Source organism: Nerophis lumbriciformis, linkage group LG01, assembly GCF_033978685.3.
Source record: "Nerophis lumbriciformis linkage group LG01, RoL_Nlum_v2.1, whole genome shotgun sequence".
NCBI classification, from domain to species: Eukaryota; Metazoa; Chordata; class Actinopteri; order Syngnathiformes; family Syngnathidae; genus Nerophis; species Nerophis lumbriciformis.
The window spans coordinates 65,082,656-65,100,087 of NC_084548.2; the positions used below are offsets into that span (position 1 = coordinate 65,082,656).

Consider the following 17,432-nt stretch of genomic DNA (forward strand, 5'->3'; position numbering starts at 1 on the left):
CGGTAGTTGCCAGGTTCTAATTTGCTTCCTTTTTTAAAGAGGGGAGTTACTCTTGCTATCTTTTGGTACTTGGCCTTGAGTAATTGAGAGGTTTATTATGTGTGTGAAGATTGGGGCAATGGTGGTGGCAGAGTCCCTGAGGAATCTGGAGGGGATATTGTCAAGGCCGGTGGCATAGAACACAAAAGACATGAAACAGTTGTCACTTCAATGGCGGCATTTCTACATACAGCCACAAAACTAAATCAAACTGGAAAACCAAAAATAATAGCATACTTGCCAACCCTCCCGGATTTTCCGGGAGACTCCCGAAATTCAGCGCCTCTCCCGAAAACCTCCCGGGACAAATTTTCTCCCGAAAATCTCCCGAAATTCAGGCGGACCTGAGTGACGACAGCCTGTTTTCACGTCCGCTTTCCCACAATATAAACAGTATGCCTGCCCAATCACGTTATAACTGTAGAATGATCGAGGGCGAGTTCTTGGTTTCTTATGTGGGTTTATTGTCAGGCAGTTTCATTAACGTCCTCGCAACGCGGCAACAACACACAACTACAGCAGTCATGTTTTCGTCTACCGTAAAGCAGTTCGTCTGCCGTAAACAGCAATGTTGTGACACTCTTAAACAGGACAATACTGCCTGTAGCGGTAAAGTCCTATACTATTACTGCTACTGGTTGCCGAATATAACTGAAGCTAGTTTAGACGTGTGCAGCTGGCTAATAATTGATGTCCAGAATTGTGTCCATGTTTAACACACATATTTATTAATATACAGTCACGTAAATCAAACTCACTTGGTAACAAAAACGGAAAATAAACGGGAACAAACAAATCATAGCCTGGCACAGTCAAAAACTGTTGCGCCTCCACTCAGCAACACCTGAGCAAGATCCCAGCCCCTCCCTAAGTAGACTGGCACTTGGCCTTAAGCCAACCCCTTTAGTGACGTCATGACTTTGACGGATAGAAAGAGTAAATGGCTCTAACACACCAGCCCCTAATTGCTACTGGCGTGACGAACAGAGCAATTTAATTACAAATAAATAAAATAAAAATAGAGCCATAATACCAAAACAAACCCTCTTTCTTAGGTTTTCAGGTTCCCTTTTGCAATAATGCAGTTATTTTACTCCATACCTTCACATAGAAGGCATATCTTTGTTACGGGTCTTTCTATTATGCTCGTTTTGGTTTGCAGACGAACTGAACGTACAAGGCCTTTCCTATCAGGAAATGTTTCCAGTATTCTTCCAAGGATCCAACTTCCTCTTGGTGCTGAAGCATCCACTATTGTAACAATATCTCCTGGTGTGAAACATCTTTTTTCATTTGTCCATTTTTGTCGCTCTTGTAGCAACGGTAAATACTCGTGAATCCACCTTTTCCAAAAAAGGTCAGCGATATATTGACTCTGTCTCCATCTTCTTTTTGCATACAGATCCATCTTTGTAAACAGACCTGGTGGAAGAACTGGTTTTCCTTTCATAAGGAGTAAGTGATTTGGCGTCAGAGCCTCAAGGTCATTTGGGTCATCCGATGGTCTTGTGATGGGGCGATCATTTAGCATAGCTTCAACTTCGCACCACACAGTTTGAAAGCCTTCATCGTCCAGTGTTTGTTGGCGAAGCACGGCACTTAAGATCTTTCTGATCATTCTGATGATGCGCTCCCATATGCCACCATAATGAGAAGCAGTCGGTGGGTTGAAACTCCATTTGATTCCCTTTTGTGCGAGAGATCTTTCGATAAGGGCTTGATCAAAGGAAGCCAAGGCCTCTCTTAGCTCCCTTTCTGTTCCCACAAAGTTGGTACCGTTGTCGGATCTCATGTGGGAAACTTGTCCTCTTCTACAGACGAATCTTCTGATAGCGTTAATGCATGAGCTTGTATCGAGGGAGTAAGCCACTTCCAGATGAACAGCTCTACTTGCCATGCAAGTGAATATTACTCCATAACGCTTTACGATGCTGCGCCCTCTTTTCACGTTGATGGGGCCAAAATAGTCCACGCCCACGTTTGTGAATGGGGGGAGATCTGGAGTGACTCTCTCTGTGGGCAGGTCCGCCATTTTTTGTTCACCAGTCTTTCCTCTGTATTGTCTGCAGAATCTGCACTTTGTGGTGACCTTTCTCACCGCGGAATTGGCGTTTGTGATCCAAAACCTTTTCCTTACAGTTGAAAGTATATGATTCCTTCCTCCATGACCAAGTAGTTGGTGGAAATGCCGGAGAATAAGGCTGGAGATGTGTTGGTCTTTAGATAATATGAGGGAATGCCTTACATCTTCGGGCATAGCTGCTTTGTTTAGTCGACCCCCAACTCTCAGAAGACCCCCATCTAGAATTGCATCTAGCTTGTAGATGGAGCTGCTCTTTTGTACTGGTTTCCCAGAGGTTAATGAAGTGATTTCGCTGTGGAATCTTTCTTGCTGACAAAAAGAAATTATTGATATCTCTGCTTCTGAGAGATCATCAAGAGACAACTTCTGGCTTCCCAGTGAAGCTCTCACAGCCTGCATTTCCTTATGCACATCCATTACTAGTGATCCATTACCAACAGTACGTGTAGACTGTAGCTGTCTTCTTTTCCGACTCATGTTTAGCAAGACCTTTTTTAGCTTAAGGATCCAGGCAACTGCAACCTTCAATCTTTGCCAGTCAGAGAAATAAGTTATTAGTTGATGAGTAGCGTTCACATCATTAACAACAGTTGCATTCACTGTGAGATTGCGTTTAACTTCTGGGTCCTCAGCAGAAACATTGATGTCTATGGGCCCTTCTGGCCAGTTTTCCTTAGGCTCCCATAGAAACATTGGGCTTCCAATCCATCTCTGTTTGACCAGATCTTCTGCCTTCAATCCTCTTGAAGCATCGTCGGCAGGGTTTTTTGTTGTGGAGATGTATCGCCACTGTGACACATCTGTGTGGTCCCTTATTGTTGTCACCCTGTTTGCAACAAATGTCTTGAACCTCTTATCTTCGTTTTTTATGTACTTTAGAACTGATGTGCTATCTGTCCAAAATACAGATTTTTCCAGAGGAAGCTGCAGCTCTGCCTGGAGCATTTTGTCCACTCTAACAGCGACGACGGCCGCTGTGAGTTCCAGGCGAGGTATGGTGACAGGCTTCAGCGGAGCCACTCGGGCCTTTCCAAACAAGAAAGCAACATGAACTACTTTCTGTGTGTTTTCCATTTTGAGGTATGTGACAGTACCATAGGCATCTTCACTAGCATCTGAGAAGTGATGCAATTGGGCCGTTGCAATACCTCCGAAGTTCTTGGGCTGGATACAACGATGGATCTTGAAATCTGCCACTTTCTCAAGGTCTGCTAGCCATTTGTTCCACTTGTGCTGGAAGGCTTGAGGTATCGGGTCATCCCAATCACACTTCTGTCTGCATAACTCCTGCAACAACAGCTTAGCAAGGAGTATGAGTGGTGCTAGGAATCCTAGCGGATCATAGACAGAACTGATTATGGACAGCATGCCGCGCTTTGTGCGGGGCTTCTCCTTGACACTTAACTTGAAGGTAAAGGTGTCTGTCTCAATGCACCACTGAAGACCTAAAGCTCTTTCCATTGGCAACTTGTCTCTGTCCAGATCTAGTTCATGCAGGGTTTTTGATTTGTGTTCTTCTGGGATGCTTTGAAGCACCTTCCGGCTATTGCTGATCCATTTTGTGAGATTGAAACCTCCTTTCTGGCAGACAGACCTGAGCTCAGAGATCAAGCCGACAGCAACCTCATCAGAGGGAAGGCTTTTCAGCAGGTCATCCATGTAGAAGTTCCTGTTAATGGTGTCGATAACCTCTTCTGGAAAGCTGTGCTTGTTGTCGTTAGCGGTCTTTCTAAGAGCAAAGCACGAGCAGCTGGGTGATGAAACTGCTCCGAACAAATGAACACACATGCGATGTTCCACAAGATCTTGCTTCAAGTCCCCTTCAGGCCACCACAGGAATCTCAAAAAATCCCTGTGCTCTTCTGCCACCTTGACTTGGTGGAACATGGCCTCTATGTCTGCCATTACTGCCACAAATTCTTGTCTGAACCGTAGAAGGACTCCTACTAAGGAGTTGGTTAGGTTAGGGCCTTGTAGGAGTTGACTGTTGAGTGAGACCCCTTTAAACTCTGCTCCACAGTCAAACACCACCCGCAGCTTGCCCTTCCTAGGGTGGTATACACCATGGTGCGGTATATACCACACACCTCCTTCACGTGGTTTTAACTGGTGTTGTGGCACTTGTTCCGCATAGCCTTTATTAATGACGTCAGTGAGGAAGCTTGTGTACTCACTGTGGAAATCTGCATTCCTCTGTAGTCTCCTTTCCAGGCCACGGATACGTTGCTTAGCAACACAGATGTTATTTGGCAAGGAAGTATTTTCTGATTTGAAGGGCAACTTCATTTGGTAATGTCCGTCTTGGAGCTGAACAGAGCTTTCCACAAGTTCCATGTACTTCATTTCCTCTCTTGACATCTCCTCTTGATCTTTAGGACCCTGCTCATTGAAATCATGCATGTACTGGTTTATAAGCAGTTCCTCCAACCTGTTGACGATTGTGCGATTAACAGTAACTGTGGGGCTCGCATTATGCGTGTCATTGCCTTGTAATGGCCCATTAATTACCCACCCCAATAGGGTTCTGACAGCATAGGGTCCGTCTCCGTGGCTGTTAATCACCTCCCATGGTTCCATTAACTTGGAGGCGTTGGTACCAATTAACAGGTCCACGTTGGCAATTATTCGAGGAATTTTGATGCCTTGGAGATAAGGCCACTTATCGAGTTCTGCTTCACTAATCAGATTGTTAGTGTACACAGGCATCTGTTTTTGAGTGAACACACCAGGAAGCTCAAAAAACTTACTACCTGTAAGCTCAGAGATTTCCAGGCCATTTACGATGCTGCTCGGGACCGCCTTACTGTGCCCCATGGTGCGCAAGTGGATTTTTGTTCTTTGGCCTTCTGTGTTCAGCCTGTTCACTAGCTGTTCAGAACAGAATGTCCCTGTGCTTCCTGGATCTAGGAAAGCATATGTCTGGACTATCTTGCTGCCCTTTGAGCACTTCACTTGAACGGGCAGGATAGGTAAAATTCCATATTTGCCAGCCCCTGTATGGCCACAAGTTGATGATGTAGTGCAAGTCTCTGCTTTTACCTTTGGTAGTTGGCTATTTTCTCCATTTTCCAGATGCCTCCTGTCAATATGTAGCACTTCGGGATGAGTCTTGTTGCAGAAAGAGCAAGTGATGCGCCTGTTGCAACTCTTGCTAAGGTGCCCTGTGCACAGGCAACCAAAACACAGGCCTTTTTCTTTTAAAAAGTCAAGCTTTTCGCCGTGCGCCTTCTTTCCCAATATCTGACAGTGCTCCAATGCATGTTCACTTTTACAGTAAAGACAGGAAATAGAGTTTGTCTTGGAGGTGTTCATAAACTTATTCAGGTGTGGATCCGGTTTTGGTTCAGTGGCAACTGCCACATGAGTTGCGAAACTGTTCCTTCTGAACTGTGATTTGCTTTGATGTATAGGCTTGGGTTTGGTTATTGTTTTATTCAGAGGAATGTCCTGAATGTCGCCAAAGACAGGATCTGAAGCAATTCTGACCTGATGTTCAATAAATTTCACAATGTCTATGAAACAAGCGCGTCGCTTTTGTTGGTCAACAATGTCAGCTGCTTTTCCTCTCCACTGGTCCCTTAATTTGTAAGGAAGCTTTTGTATGAGCATCTTCATGCTAGCTGGCATATTGAGCTCATCCAAGTATTGCAGCTCTTCCATCGCATTGGAGCATTCTCGCAAGTACAGTGCATAAGCTTGGAGATTTTTTACATCTTCAGATTTGATGTTTGGCCAAACCATGATTTTGTCCAGGTAGGCTGCTGTTATTTTTGAAGGATTTCCAAAGTGTTCCCTTAGTAGGTGTTTTGCTGTAGCATAGCCCCTCTCTGTAGGCATATAGAGGCAACTGCGCACCAAATCTCTCGACTGTCCTTTGGTAAACTGCTCCAAATAGTATAAGCAGTCACCACAATCATTGGTTTTTTCCTCCACACAATGCTCAAATGCTTTTATGAAAGCCTGAAACTGCAATGGGTCACCTTCAAAAAACGGAATATGTCTTTGTGGAAGTAATTGGGAGGTTTGTGCTTGAACCAGGAGTGCCATCATTTCATTTTGCCTTTGTAATACAGTGTGGAATTCACCAGGTATTGTGTTATTGCCTTGAAATGATTGAGCTGCTTGAGGTAAACGTTGCCTTGATTGGTTTTCCACAGGATCCAAAGTTGATGAGCAAAGTGGTTTGTTTGGTTGAGGGTGTGAATGAACCTTGTTTGGGGCCTTCTTGGCTGTGTGAAGCTCTGAAGGAGCAGCTTTAACAGACTGCTGAAGCTGTTCTACAGGCACTTTTCTCAGTTGTGTCTCTTGTCTATAATAGGACTCCATTCCATCAGACTTTTTGCTCCTGCCAGAAACACTGGCTTCCTGGAGGACAGACAATTTAGCATTGTGGGATGCTATTTTAGCATCCAACTCCATTTGCTCCTTTTTCCTCCTTATGGCCTCTGCTTGTTCCTCCTGTTCTCTCTTTAGAGCTGCTGCCTGCTCATCGTGTCTCCTCTTTAGAGCTGCTGCCTGCGCCTCCAATGCATGAATGTCTTTTAGAGCAATAGCACGGGCAATAAGTGCTGCCTTATCTGCCTCTGCTATTATGCGAGCAGAAGAAGTGGAAGACCTTTTGCTTTTGTTTGAGGATACGGAATTATTGAGCTTTGATAAGACATTGGATTGCACATTTGAAATGCTGTCGTGGGGTTGTACACTTTCATTTTCAACACCATCAACAGCAGAACCATCATTTATAACTTCATCATCATCATCATTGTCATCATCATCATTTTGAGAATACATCAACCTGTCAACCTTGTCAATAAAACCATCAAAATTCAACATTTTTGCTTTGTACCATATCTCATGTTTAGTACACTCATCATCTGGTAACAGAGACAACAAAGTTTTGTGCACTTTTCTGGTTTCATGATAAAAAACCATAAACCTGCTAAATTCCTCCCTTAGCTCATGTGAACGTGTTTCGTAATTTAACAGGGCAATGACCCCCTCTTTCAGCGTTGATAGTCTTTGCAACTTTGATTTTCTTTCCCCCTGCAAACTTTCAATTTTGTGACCTAGAGCTTTGGGTGTCATTTTTACCACACGTTTTTTTTCTTCAACCCCATGCCCAACATTGTCACGTTCAGCCACATTGTCCTCCTGTGGCTGTTTATGTTCATCAGCGCACATTTGTGCTCCCTCCTCCTCCATTTGGAAAAGTCAAAGTTTTTCAACCCGCGCGCAAGTCAAGTCAAATAGTCACCAATGCATTGGATTTTTTCAATATTTGTGTGCACACATTTTAATAATGGCCGTTTTGCTTTTGTTTATGTCGGCGCGCCGCTAAAACATACCACACAGGTGTAGGACGGGCTCAAGTCAACGCTGCTCCGCGTCCTCCTCCACGCACAGCACGCATGCGCGAGGCTTGGCTCGGTGGGATGATCTGCTGCTGCTGCTGGCTGCTGTCCCCAATGAGCGACCCTGTAGCTCTCCAGTGGGACTCGTAGCTGTCGATGCAGAGCTTGATTGCAGAAGGTCTCCGCCGCTTCGCCGATCAGTTTCCTCCGCCGCCGATCACCAAACAAACGCTGACAGCGGCCCGTGCGTTCCTCTTCCAAAACGAGCCTCGTAGCTTGTTGCTTCCTAATAAACAACTCGCGTTCCGATGAGGAAGTTTTTGACTAAATGTAGCGGTAAAGTCCTATACTATTACTGCTACTGGTTGCCGAATATAACTGAAGCTAGTTTAGACGTGTGCAGCTGGCTAATAATTGATGTCCAGAATTGTGTCCATGTTTAACACACATATTTATTAATATACAGTCACGTAAATCAAACTCACTTGGTAACAAAAACGGAAAATAAACGGGAACAAACAAATCATAGCCTGGCACAGTCAAAAACTGTTGCGCCTCCACTCAGCAACACCTGAGCAAGATCCCAGCCCCTCCCTAAGTAGACTGGCACTTGGCCTTAAGCCAACCCCTTTAGTGACGTCATGACTTTGACGGATAGAAAGAGTAAATGGCTCTAACACTGCCATCTACTGTACATGCATATGTGACAATAACATCTACGGCTTTTAGAGAGTGCAGTGCACAACTGCGCACACAACAAGGAGACGAAGCAGAATGCATCATCAGAGAGGGTGTTCAGCATGGTTAGAAAAATAGTGACAGAATAGAACAAGGATGGACAATTCAACCTTTAACTCAACAATGAGTAGATGAGTGTTATGTTTGTGTATATGTGTAAATAAATGAACACTGAAATTCAAGTATTTCTCTTATTTATGTATATATATATATATATATATATATATATATATATATATATATATATATATATATATATATATATATATATATATATATATATATACAGCTATATATATATATATATAGCTGTATATATAGCTAGAATTCACTGAAAGTCAAGTATTTCTTATATGTATATATATGAAATACTTGACTTGGTGAATTCTAGCTGTAAATATACTCCTCCCCTCTTAACCACGCCCCCCAAACACGCCCTCGCCCCACCCCAGACACCCCCCTCCCCCACCTCCCGAAAGCGGAGGTCTCAAGGTTGGCAAGTATGATAATAGGGATGTCAACAAAAAAAAATCGGTTGTTAATCGATTAAAAAAATTATCTAAAATTGATTTTCAAAAATGTTATTGTCATTTTTTTCCAATTTATCCTGTCCAGCCACTCAAACAAATCATATTGTTGATGTAGATGAGAGCAGTCATTTTTTCAGACTCAGCTGCAGCTGTGGAAAGTCTAATTGTAAAAGAGACTTGTAGGGATGATTTGTTGCTAAAAGTTAATGTATTACTTTTTAAGATTCAGAGGACTGGCTGGTCTTGTGGTAGACTTCTGTCGGATCCCGGCGCACATTGGAATATTGGACAACGAAAGAGCAAACATAGCCAAGAGAGCACTCAAAATGGTAGACAATGAGTTAATTCAAAACCCAGTATAAAAGGAGGAGAAATCATGAATTAATGCAGCAACAGATGAGTCCTGGCAGAAACTGAGGAAGGAAAGGCAGACACTTACATAACAACCAATTAAAGGAGAGGAATATAAAGGGATGTGTAGGAGAGAGGAGGTGGTGTACACACAATTTATGTTAGGACTACATTTTCGGGGCAAGGCCACTTGTCCTTTCGTGTCCTCAACCTTTTTGAGGGCACAAAGGCCAAATGTTAGGGCAAATTTTTGTGCATACATGCTTGTTACATGAGGGCCCTGGTCATTATACAGACCTTCAGCCCATTCTTGCCAACCTTGAGACCTCCGAATTCGGGAGATGGGGGTGGCGTGGTTGCGGGGGCGGGGTTGAGGTGCAGGCATAAAGCACCATCATTACAAGCTATGTAGAACACAAGGAAGTGTGGTAATTGTAGATTAAAATCATAGTATGACCTCTTAAAGACTCAAGTGTGTATGTGTGCACGTGGGTTGATGGTGATGAGGGCTTACTCCATTTTATACACTTTGTGTTAATCTTTCAGGTCTTCACATTTACCAGAAGATGTACGGCTGTGAATGGGATGATGAAACTGATGAAATTAAGAGATGGGAACAGTCCAGTTATGATGGAGAAGATTTTTTAGCATTAGACAACAAGACATGGACATGGACTGCAGCAAAACCACAAGCTGTCCCCATGAAACACATGTTAGACCACGATCGAGATCTTATGGAGCACTTAAAGTTTTACTACACAGGTATCTGTCTTCATAACTTGAAAAAGTATGTGAATTTTGGTAGCGACGTCCTAATGAGAACAGGTAAACCACATGATGTACGCTGATATCCCACCCCCTGTAGGAACATAAGTAACATTACAACCTACACTCTTTCCCACGCAGAGCTTCCAAAGGTGTTTCTCCTCCAGAAGACGCCGTCCTCTCCGGTCAGCTGCTTTGCGACAGGTTTCTACCCCAGCAGTGCGGCCTTGTTTTGGAGGAAAGACGGCAAAGATCTCCAGGAGAACGTGGTGCAGGGAGAAATGCTGCCCAACCACGATGGAACCTTCCAGATGACGGTAGATCTGAAAGTGGAGGTGACGGCCGAAGTGGAGGGCAAGTACGAATGTGTGTTTCAGCTGTCTGGTGTCAAAGAGGACCTGGTCACCAAGCTGGAGAGAAGAAGCATCCTGAGCAACGCAAGAGATGAAGGTGAGAAAGACACCCATTCATCCATCCATTTTCTACCGCTTGTCCCTCTCTGGGTCGTGATGAGTGCTGGAGACTATCTCAGCTGCATTCAACACATTAAGTTGAATTATTACGTCCTCAAATCAAGAACATTGGCGATATTTTATCAGAACTTCCACCATTATTGATCCATGTCACAAGAACAATGCTGGACATTAGATAGCATGTATGCAAAGTACTCATTCAGGTTTCCTCTTCCTGCTTTTTTGCTCTCAACAGGCAATGTGAGGGTCACCGTCGGCGCCATGGTGGCGGTCGCTGCAGTGATCCTCGCCATCATTGTCATAGTCGCCATACGTCACAAGAACAAAAAAGGTGAGGGACACACTTTTTTTTTTGTGAGTTGATGCTTTCCTCCAGGCTGCAAAGGTGCCGACAAACACTCCAAGATCCTCAAAGAGAGAGCACACACTCTCACATAGAAAGGTGATGTGAAGACAAAAGTCCAAGTCATCTTGTCTGTCTTTCATTTCAGCCAACTATGATCCAGCTGGTAAGTCAATCATATTCTCTTTTCTTTGAGCCGCCATAAACAAAGCAGGGGTGAAGCATCACTCGTATAAAAGTCTGATGTGGACGTTTGTTCCAAATTTAGCCTGAAAATCTTCACTTTGTCTTACTGGATAGTAGAGTTAGACATCTCTTAGTGATGGACGAATCCATATGCATCGAGATACATGGGTAACCACGCCATTCAAAAAGGTTATATTTTAAAAACGGAATGATTTGATACAGTTTATGAATGATTCCCTTCTATGGTTAACATTTGTTGATGGACACTTTCTTTTTTACACCACAAAAGAACAAAAGCATTCCTTCCTGTACATACGCTCCTCCTCATGTTGGATGAATAGTTAAGACCTTGGCACCAAGCGCTCAGACGAAACCTGTCCAAGCTGAGTCTAAGAGCATGAGCTGATGAAAACGACTCTATTGAGAGGTCAAACGTCTTCTCAGACAAACCGAACAATCAACTGATCTATTGAATGTCATGAGAATACAAATAACCTGATGAATGAAAACACTGTAGGCACATTCCTCTTCAAATATAGAAAAAAAAACATTCTGTAAAAGAGACATGCTTACAGTATTTTCAAATGTGTAAAACCCGACATATATCCCTAAAATGCTTTAAGGCAAAGATAAAGTAAAACGACAACAGAATCACATGTCAAATATATTTATTTTTAGACATGGACCAAAAAAGACTATCTATTAAACAAGTTTCTTTGATCGGACGATATAAAAATGCCATCCATCCACCCATCTTCTTCCGCTTATCGGATGTCGGGTCGCGGGAGGACTTCAGCCTAAGCAGAGAATTCCAGACTTCCCTCTCCCCAACTACTTCGTCCACCTCTTCCCGGGGATTCCGAAGCGTTCGAGGGGCCTTATGACCGACAGAGCTTCTCAACCTATCGCTAAGGGAGAGCCCCGCCACCCAATGAAGGAAACTAATTTCGGCCGCTTGTACCCATGATTTTGTCTTTTCGGTCATAACCCAGAGCTCATGACCATAGGTGAGTCTAGGGACATTGAGCGACTAGTAAATTGAGAGCTTTGCCTTCCAGCTCAGCTCCCTTTTCACCCCGACGGACCGATGCAGGGTCCGCATCACTGCAGACGCTGCACCGATTCGCCTGTCGATATCACAATCCACTCTTCCCTTACTCATGAACAAGAAAAACCCAGAGGTACTTGAAGTCCTCCACTAGGGACAGGATCTCCTCCTTTTTCTGGGTGAGAGCCATGGACTCGAAGTCGGAAGTTCTGATTTACATCCCAGTCGCTTCATATTCAGCTGCAAACCAATCCAGTGAGAGCCATAAATCCTTGCCAGGTGAAGCCAGCACATCATCCGCAAAAAGCAGAAACCTGATCCTGCAGCCACCAAACTGGATCCCCTCAACGCCCTGACTGAGCCTAGAAATTCTGTCCATAAAAGTTGTAAACAGAATTTGTGACAAAGAGCAGCCCTGGCGGGGTCCAACCCTTACTGGAAACGGGTTCGACTTACTGCAGGCAATGCGGACCAAGCTCTGACACTGGTCATAGAGGTATGTCCATACTCTTTGAGCACTCTCATCAGGACTTCCCAAGGGACACGAACGAATGCCTTCTCTAAGTCTACAAAACACATGTAGACTGATTGGGCAAACATCCATGCACCCTTAAGGAATTGGTCCACAGTTCCGCGACCAGGACGAAAACCACAATGCTCCTCTTCAATCCAGGAAGGCTGAGGAGTGTGATCCCACGATAGTTGGAACACCCCTTCTGGTTCCTTTTTTTAAAAAGAGAAACCACCACCCCAGTCTGCTGATCTAGAGGCATCCCAGAGGCATCCCCCTGTCAACTGATTGATAGTCTCGTGCAACACCCGGTCTGTTAATCGATTAATCTAAAGATTCACAGCTGATTCTGATCGAATGAGGTGACTGCTACCGACTCAACCAAATCGCTCCGCGGTAGAAAATGGATGGATGGATGGGTAACGAGTTAACGCTAATTTCCTTTAACAGCACTTTTTATTTCCTTTTGCCTGTCGTGTGACCGTCAGCCCTCACCGTAAGTGCGGTAAAACACACAGGTGCTGCGGGAACAAAGACCGAGCAGAAACGGACAAAGAAAAGGGCACACTAAATGGCAAAGTTACCCAAAGTCCCACAGCAGGGTCTCCCGACAAGACCGAAGCCATCTGCCGCCGCCATGAGCCGAGTCCTCATCACATCCCACAACCAACAACAACAAACTTTACACAGAAATTGCAAAATGGGTGTCAACACCCCTAATTCTGCGACAGATCAGTATTGTGGAGTAATGATACTATACGGTAATCTAAGGAAAGCACACCCGACACGCTGACCCAGGCATTTTTTTATGCTATAGTATAATTGTTATTTATAGTAAATGTGTGCCTGTATCAGAAGTGGTGCGCATGTGTGAAGTGTTTGTGTTTTAAAAAGCATAATGTATAACAAACGTGCAAAAAACCAAAAAAAAATCCAGTCCCATGTTGACAGTATTCAAAACTTGACAATTATGTTTAGATTCTCAGGCAGTGATTCTCAAGCTGTCTTACGGCTCCATCTAGTGGTTTGCCAAAGAATCAATTAAATATTGTAATGACGTGACATGTTTTATTTAAATGAGTTAAATGGGTTATACTTGTATAGCGCTTTTCTACCTTCAAGGTACTCAAAGCGCTTTGACAGTATTACCACATTCACCCATTCACACACACATTCACACACTGATGGCGGGAGCTGCCATGCAAGGCGCTAACCAGCACCCATCAGGAGCAAGGGGTGAAGTGTCTTGCCCAAGGACACAACGGACGTGACTAGGATGGTAGAAGGTGGGGATTGAACCCCAGTAACCAGCAACCCTCTGATTGCTGGCACGGCCACTCTACCAACTTCGCCACGCCGTGGAGATATTCGATATTACCGATATTCAAACACAATTACTGTTCAAACTGTGTGGAACTTTAGTGGCCAAAAATATTAAATATACTTGTTAAATAAAACCTGTTCTCCGCTACCGTGTTTCAATGCTGGTCATTATGGTGGTAGCCAAGTGTTTTCTGAGGTGGTACTTAGTGAAAATAAGTTTGAAAACCACTGGTGTAAGGTACACTTATTAAAGCTGATAAACTATCTGTGATTAACCTTGATTAATTATGAGTTAACTATGGACAAAATGTGAAAAATCATAATTTATTTTAAATATAAATGTTAATCGTTTGATAGCCCTAATTAAAATGTACGGTAGAAATGGATGGATGATAAGTTACCCTGTCCCGAGTCACGTGACCTGCTGACATGCAGGCAATGTAAACGTGTCACACATCTAACTCTTGACAGGAAGTAGAAGTGCACCACTCTGCTTCTTGATGTTTCTCAACCAATGGAGTCACACATCAAAGATCTGATACGAGTGAAGATGCACCTTCTAGATGTACAGTGGGGAACATGAGTATTTGATCCCTTACGTTAGCATTCTGACTACCATAAAAGTTCTGGACTCTTCAAACCTTTGGAAAGAAGTAAAGGTACAAAATGTGAGGCGTTGATGTCACGGTGTGTTTGTGTTTGTCTGACAGTTGGTGACGATGGTACCGAGCGCTCAGAGAACTCAACGGATGAAAGCAGTCGCAACACAGTAAGTTAGCTCACACTTTGCAGATATATTTGAGTTTTCTGTTGCAGATTTAAAATATGTTTTGTCCTGAGGAGCTTCCACCCTCATTTCTTTAGCGGAGATTCACACCTAGCAAAACATGGCTAATGCTAACACTAACGAGAGCGAGACGTTGTTCTAAAGAAAAGAAAAGTGTTGTCAGTAGTTGAGATTTGCGGCAACACACCTGGAACAACTGACTGTAAATCGACTTTCTTGTGAAAAAATCTGAGATTTTATTTTTAGGCCATATCGCCCAGGCCTCGCTCACATGGACCGTTTACGCATCCAAACTCGTCTTTCAGCTAACATTTCCACTTGGATTCTTGTGCTGTCATCCTTTTCCTCCAGGAGCTTTTGAGCACTGGGACACAGAGCGACCACTGAGGAGCGTGGTCACACTTGAAGACGAGAAGGAGATGTGCTTTACTCATCATCAAACTGCTCCTCGTGTTATACGGTCTCTTTTTTTTTTATGGTTATGTCTTAAAAAACGAGTTACGATCAAATGTTTTTGCTGCCTTTGTGGGGTCACTTGCACTGTAACACTTGGATACTTGTAATTATGTCTTTTCATTTTCGTACACAGCTCTGTAATTCATTGGCCAAACTCTATGCACCTCCCAAACACTAGGGGGCGATTCTAGCCATTTACCCTTTGTCAACCAAGAAGGAAATGCTACATGCTAGTAGCAGTAACTGGTAGAAAATGGGTCAAATTGATAACATAACGTTCTGCAGCTCTTACATACAGACGGTAACTTAAAAAAGGAACAACTTTATTATCTACTACCAAAGGTAAAGCCAGGATACATCATTGTGAGTTGTACTCTCACATAGGATGGCCAGATCTTTCTACTTGAAATTTGAGGCATTGGTACACTTTTATCTATAAAGCCATAATTGGGCTAATGACCTCTTACATGTGCAAGATAATAGCACAAAGAAATGTAAACTTGTAGGGCTGTGAATCTTTGGGCACCACACGATTTGATTCAGAATTGATTCTCGATTCAAAACCAATACTTTTTTTAATAACATTAGATGCCGGTTCTATGATTAACTACATTCCTCCATAAAATAAACAGTTATGAACAATTTATACATTGCATTAAAGAAATGTGTTTTTGTTTAATAAAATTCTACCCAAACATTTAATGAAGTCAAATATAAAAAAGGTAAGATAAGTATCCCACTTTTCTAAAGTAAATCTGTACAGTAGATATGATCATCTACATCAACAACATGATTTGTCTGAGTGGCTGGACAGAACAGATTGAAAACAATTATAATAATTTTAAATAAATTTTTGATGTTTTTGAAGCGATTAAGAATCGTTACAAATAAGAATTGCGATTAATCTGAAAATCGAAAACATGACAGGGTTTTTCCGGGTGAGTATTAAAATTCACTGAACAGATTTTGTCCTTAAATGGCATTAAAAAGCCTTACATTTGATATCCATAGGCATTACTAAACATCTAATTCGATAAAATAACAAATGCTTTTAGCTAATCTCAAATCGGCGATTAAAGCCTGACAACAGTTAACGGTGCAAGATTTCTTTGGGCGTGACCCACAAAGCAACCTCTGCTGTCGCCACCACAACTGGCAGCTGCTGCTACCACTACAGAAAAATACATTCCCAGATTAAACAATCTTGTGAGTCAATTTTAATTCACTGTTCAACTATTCAAGATGAATATTGTCAAATTCTTAGAATTGTGTCTATATAGACAATAGTACGTTTTTGATTATATATAATAACTACCTGCAATAGGACACGGGCATTAAATGTGTTTTAAGTGGCATTAAAGTAGCATTAAATTAGATCTGCTGATACCTGCAGAAACCCTGTATGAAAGCAGAGAGGAAACCTCATTTATTTGCACTTGTTAGGTCACGAGCAGCAGAACTGCTAAAGATCTATTGTAAATGTTGTAATTATTATTATTGCTGATCCTGACCAATTGGAATTGTTCCGTTTATCATTATGCTCCCAGTTACTTTTAGAGTTAATCTTAAAATTGTACTCAATGTTTTTAAATGCTTACACCAAGTAGCCCCGGGCCGCCCTATTTTATTGAGCTGCTGCAGCCTTTTTGTCCCAGCAGGACCCTGAGGTCTTCAGACCAGCTCCTCCTGGCTGTCCCAAAAACTAGGCTAAAAACCATAGGAGATAGAGCCTTCTCAGTGGCAGGGCCCAGACTGTGGAACAACATTCCACTATCTATTAGGTCCTCCCAGTCTCTGAGACAATTTAAATCTAGGCGAAAAACATTTTTTTACTCCATGACGTTCAAATCCAGTTAGACAGGATCTCTTGGTTGTTTTTATTTCTTGTTTTGTATATTTATTAATTATTACATTAGAGTATTTTAGGTGATTCTGCACTTCTTTTAAGGTATGTTTTAATATTGTGTCATACCTGCCAACTTTTGAAATCAGAAAAACCTAGTAGCCAGGGTCCAGGGGCCGCAGGCCCCGGTAGGTCCAGGACAAAGTCCTGGTGGGGGGTTCCTTCGCCCCCCGACGCAAAATGATTATTAGCATTCAGACAGGTTAAAATGTTGCTAAAACCATCACTTTTCTATCAGTCACAGTGACTTTTCAAAACAAAAATATTACAGCAAAAATCATATGGGTTGATTGACATGTTTATTCTGTAAGCTAACTTCAATAGTTTGAAATTATTTTGACAGTTAATGCCAGTTATCCTGTCAACCTTTCACAAGACTTCAATTTGTTAATTGAAAGTATAAACAGTATAAACACTTTTTACAGTAAACAAATGGTAAAACAGTACTAAACAATTCCATTAAAAAAAAAATTGGTGTCATTAATAACTTTCTGTCCAAGCTTGTATAATCTACTGCCTTGTTCAATTGTAAAAAATATTCTGTG

The 17,432-nt window shown here is 42.6% G+C and overlaps 1 protein-coding gene across 7 annotated transcripts in view; it reads left to right on the forward strand.

Moving 5' to 3' along the window:
• The window catches only part of LOC140679317 (major histocompatibility complex class I-related gene protein-like), a 76,295-nt gene extending 59,706 nt beyond the window's left edge, over positions 1-16,589 (forward strand). For 5 of the 7 annotated variants that reach the window (XM_072914411.1, XM_072914417.1, XM_072914409.1 and 2 more), the window contains exons 9-10: positions 14,452-14,510; positions 14,880-16,589. In XM_072914411.1, the coding sequence (XP_072770512.1) occupies positions 14,452-14,510; positions 14,880-14,915 (95 nt within the window). In that variant the 3' untranslated portion in view covers positions 14,916-16,589. Of the gene's footprint in view, positions 1-10,565; positions 10,840-14,451; positions 14,511-14,879 lie in introns of all 7 variants that reach the window. The other 2 variants (XR_012050760.1, XM_072914423.1) reach the window with 2 other exon arrangements.
• The last annotated feature ends 843 nt before the right edge of the window (positions 16,590-17,432 follow it).